The sequence below is a fragment of the Myxine glutinosa genome, chromosome 11 (assembly GCF_964187855.1).
Source record: "Myxine glutinosa chromosome 11, kmMyxGlut1.1, whole genome shotgun sequence".
NCBI classification, from domain to species: domain Eukaryota; kingdom Metazoa; phylum Chordata; class Myxini; order Myxiniformes; family Myxinidae; genus Myxine; species Myxine glutinosa.
In genome coordinates this window covers 3,514,905-3,519,858 of record NC_136271.1, presented here as the reverse complement: position 1 = coordinate 3,519,858, position 4,954 = coordinate 3,514,905, and the positions used below count along the sequence as shown (strand labels likewise).

Here is a 4,954-nt window from a genome sequence, read left to right as displayed (position 1 = left end):
GTAACAACAACAATTTGGTTGCTTGAAACTTGTATGGAGATCGACTTGTGGAAATAATGGAAGAAGTCGTGGAAGATCATTATGCTGACAGGGGAGAGGGTGAATTGTTGGACAGAGAACAGATCAGGACAAATATCCCTTGTATAAAGGTGTAGATGGCCAAAAGGGACAGAACAATAATAGAAATTATCATGGATGGCAGAGGAGACAACAGGAAATTCGAGATTTCCATCAACTGAGAAACAGCGGAAGCAACTTCTCTAGTGCATTTTTGCATATGTTTGCAGCATTTGGATTCTCATTCATATGAAGGCCCAAACTAAAATGCTTCTTTGCTTCTTCTACATTATTTTGTGACTCAAGGAACAATCCAAATTGAGCATGCAAAATCTGAACATTTTCTGAACACGTCAGACGTTCTTGGTCAGCGAAAAGATCATTGTAGAGACTACGTGCCCGATCTATCATCCCAACCTCAGCATAGGTTCTTGCAACATCACACATTGGTTTTACAAATGTCTTTTCAGACACAGCATATGATTTCTGGTTAAAGTAAATGGATTTGTTCAATAAACATTTAATTTGACCTTGTTTGGTCTTTGGTTCCATTCTCTCCCTTTTCAAAAGTTTCGCTTTCTGATAGTAAACCTTTCCTACAGTGTACAAAAGTGTTGGGTTGTTGGGGTTGGTATTCAAAGCATCTTGAATGATTCTTATTACTTCATCCAAACTTTCTGGAGAACCTTCACGTTCAAAAAATAGGTCACAGTACTTCTGGATGGTAGGATGGTTTGAGGCCTTGTGCAAGGCTTCCACCAAGTGTAAATGTGCCTCTTCCATTTGATGTTTAACTTGACAACGGATTGCCAGATGTATCGACGCCATACTGTTTTCTGGGTCAAGTTCAAGGGTCCGCCTGAGAAGATTCTCTCCTTCCAAAGGTTTTATCCTGCAACAATCATATCGATTATATTTCCACTCCCAACGCCACAATGCAATGGCACATGCCAAAGTCCACTGGACATGATCTGGTCGACTTTTCAATGCTTCTTTCAAACATATTGCAGCGTTGTTGTAATGATCACACCCACAATGAAACAAGGTCCAGCCTTTCTCAGCCAGCACTTCTGGATTCACCGGTGAGGTACAATCTCCAACCTTGGTTTCACCGCTTATCTTCTGCACTTTTTTGAGATAACAATTGGCTTCTTGCTGGTTGTTCATTTGGAAATGGACCCAGGCATAATTGCTGTACAAGACCAAATTGTGTTCGCTCATTTCTTGATGGGATGTCTTCCGGGAAGCTTCTTCAGCTGCAGCGAGGTGCTGCAGAGCACAAGGCCAACTATTCTTCATTGCAGCAATGAAAGCGAGGAAGTTGTGTGCTGCGGGATTCCAAACTTCAGAGTTATATTTCATCTGGAATTCAATTGCTTCTTCGAACCATGACACTTCTCGAACAGAAGCTTCCAGGTTCCAGGTGAAGTGGCATTCCAGTTGTTTCAGCTCTGCTTCAAGACTTTGATCAACCATATCTGCTCCTGAAAAACATTCAGTACAAATGGAACGATGTACGAAATGAAAGGTCATTGATTGCAAATGAAATATCGACAGTAAATGGTCTGGCTGTAAATATTGTTGCGGATATGGCATTTGGCCTCCATATCCGCTTGTAAATATTCCCCTATTTCCCCAATACTCCCCAACTATCCCCAATCCCCCATTCCCTAGTCCCATTGTCTGTAAATAACACTCTGTAGAACCGACCTTCCCCTTTTTCCCCCATTAAATGTCGTGCCCAGGTCCACCGCATCTCACGTAGACAACTTTCGGACATCTTGCTAGTTATTCTTAGTCTATGTCAGTTAAGGACTCGTTTCCATTAATTCTTACTCTTCGTTGCACCAGAATGTGATTGTATGGCACCAGTAGTGAGTTTAGGACCTCCCCTTACCTCCTCCCATCTTCCCCATGCAACAACAACTACAACAACAACAACAACAACTACAACAACAGAGGAAATGGGGGCGGCGCGGCGCGGGGAGTGTGCGTCCTCACTCCGGCTCGGTTAGCCGCCATTACCCATGTGCGCCGACGGGGTTACCACGAAGGGGCTGCCTGTTGGCCCCTCGTCAAGGGCGGAGCCGGTAACCCCCGCACCCAATGAGAAGCAACGGGCCGATTCCATCTGGGCCGGAGCTAACGAGCCGAGGGCATGTCACTCCCCGCCGGATATACGCAGCGACTTACCGGACGTGACGTCAGATGCGCCCCCAGCTTGGAGAAAGAAAGTCACCTTCGAGCGCTGAGTGAGACCTCCCGCATCTCTGGACAGGAGCGGGTCGATTCTGTCCTTGAGCCAAGAGTGCACCTTGAGCCATCAACTACCCGCTTTCCTTGCCATCAATCCCCGTGTGAGTCAGTTTTGTCCCGTTTATCTGTCGTCTGTCGGGGCTAATATAAGAGTGTGTCTAAGTGCCTGCCTTTCTATGCTGTCCCTCTCATTCCTGTAATCTGACCTTCCGCAATATTATAACCTCCTCCGGAGGTCTTGAGAACTGAACCCTTGGTGTCGTGTCATTTTAATCCCAGCCGTTGTGTCCTTTTCCTTCATTGATCTAGCGTAGTGCGACTCGGCCAAGGTTCGAGTATAATCGGGTAAACGTGCAGACGCGGTCATACCAAACCGCTCGGTGAACCAACATCCACAACCGCGTCTGTAACATTTGGTGTCAGGAGTGTCGGATTCGGACCTGGGACTAAATTTATTAGGCCCAAATTTTAGAACACCAATTGTACCACTAGGGTAACAATTGGTGTTGGGAGGTAGAATTCGATCCGGAGCGCGTTTTACGCGCTCGAAATTATAACGGCGAAATTTGATTTTGTTTTACGGAAATAAAAACCCGAATTTTGAAAGTCGCGCTATGGCGGATCAAGACAGCTGGGTTCCGGTAGAGAAGAGTGAGGCAGGGTCGGTCCAGGACCAAATTGAGGGACGTGAGGAGAGCGAAGCAGCGAGGGTAGCAGACGCACAAAATAGCGTCGTTGCGCCCGACGTTGCGGGGGCGCAAAATGGCGCCTCGCTGGTCACCGCGCCCGCGACCGTGGCAGCGCCCCTGGTGGATTCGAACCTTTTCCTCCTGCAAATGAAGGCCCTTATGGAACGAATGGGAGACCAAATTGTGGGAATAAGGGCTGATAGTGAGCGATTAGAAAACCAAATGGGGGTAATGAGGGACGAAGCGAGGGGTACCGGTGAGGGGTTAGACAATAATTTTAAGGGATTAGACAAGAAATTTGGGAAGTTGGACAATAATTTTGAGGAGTTAGACAAGAAAATTGGGAAGTTAGACAATAATTTTGAGGAGTTAGACAAGAAAATTGGGAAGTTAGACAATAATTTTGAGGGGTTAGACAACGGGATAAAAGAGGTGAGAAATGGGTTAATGGGGGTAGAAAACAGAATGGCCGCTCAAGAGAATCAAATGGTAGGGATGCAAAAGGGGTTAGAGGGGTTAGAAAACAGGATGGAAAGCAATTTGAGGGACATGAGGGACCAAGCGGAAAGGGAAGTTAACCAAATGGGGCAGCAGATAGAGGGGGTTAGAATGGGGGTAGAAACCAAACTGGATGCTCACAGGGAGGAAATGGAGCAGATGAGGGTGGCATCTGGGCAGGAGATGCAAGTGATGGGAGAGGAGATCAGAAGAGGGGTGAGTGAGGAGGTCGGAGGAGTGCGCGAGGAGGTGAGGCACTGTGAGGAGCACATGGAGAAGGAGGTGAGAAAGGGGACTGTAAAGTTACAAGGGGGCATAGAGGAGCTGACGCAGGAGGTGGAGCAGCTGACGGAGGGACAAAAAGGACTAACGGAGCAGGTTCAAAGGAACACTGCGGTATTAGGAGGGTTAAAAGCGACACAGAAAGAACTAAAAGATGACTTGGTAGCGACGAAGAGGGAATGTCAGATGGTACGTGAGGGACTGACAACGAGGTTGGACGAGGTGATAGAGGTAATGGAGACGACGGACCGGCAGGTGAGGACGCACATGGAAACGGTCAAGGTAGCCTTGGAGGACGAACTTGAAGAGACGTACCGGGGAATAAAAGAGGTGAAGCAGAAATTAGAAGAAGTGGAAGAAGGGGTGAGCGAAATTAAGAAGCGACGGAGAGGGGATAAGAAAGAGATAAAAGAGGAGATAAAATAATTGGTCCAAAGTCTGTGTTTGGATCGTGATGATGTGCTCATTAACCGGATGAGGGATTCGCAGGTGATGGAGGAGAAGCGAAGAGGAAGAGGACCCGGTGTAAGTGGTGACCAATATGGTCGTGCGTATGATGCGCCAGGGGATTTAATAAGCTTGGGGGTCGAGATGGACCCGGGTGTTCGTGAGAGGCCGTTGGTGAAGTGTGCGACAGGTCTGGTGTGCGAAAAAGGAGGTGTGCAAGAAAGTCCGACTCTGGGGTGTGTGAGGAAAAAGTGCGTGCCAAGGAGTGAGGGTGCTGGCGAGAGTGAGTCAGTCGTAGCGCGTGTGCGAGGGAGCACATGGAAGCGCGGTGTGGTAAGTGTTACAGAGGGTGTGACGGGAGAGTGTGCGCGAGAAAGGTGTGTGACGGACAGGTGCATGAGGAAAGAGTGCGCTGTCGGGAGTAAGGGTGAGTGCGTTGTCAAGAGTGGTGGTGAGAGGAGTGAGAGTGCCAAGGAGAGTGAGTTGGTTGTGACAGGTGAGCGAGGATGTACACCTGGGATGGAAGGATGCACACCTGGAATGGTAGAGCGTGAGTGGGAATGCACGCTGGAGTTGGTGGTGAGGCACGTGGTTGGGTGTGCGAATGAGAGCACACCTGTGATTGTCACAGAGGAGGTGACAGAGGAGGGGGCGCGAAGAGGTGTGTTGGTGAGGTGTGCGACCAACGAATGTGTGCCAAAGTGTTCAGTGGTCAGGTGTGTGAC

The 4,954-nt window shown here is 48.3% G+C and overlaps 1 protein-coding gene across 1 annotated transcript; it reads right to left on the bottom strand.

Moving 5' to 3' along the window:
- Window positions 1-231: 231 nt before the first annotated feature.
- On the bottom strand, window positions 232-1,533 carry LOC137412345 (antiviral innate immune response effector IFIT1-like). Its single transcript, XM_068097608.2, has one exon. The coding sequence runs from the start codon at window positions 1,531-1,533 to the stop codon at window positions 232-234; it is 1,302 nt and encodes a 433-aa protein (XP_067953709.2).
- Window positions 1,534-4,954: the final 3,421 nt, after the last annotated feature.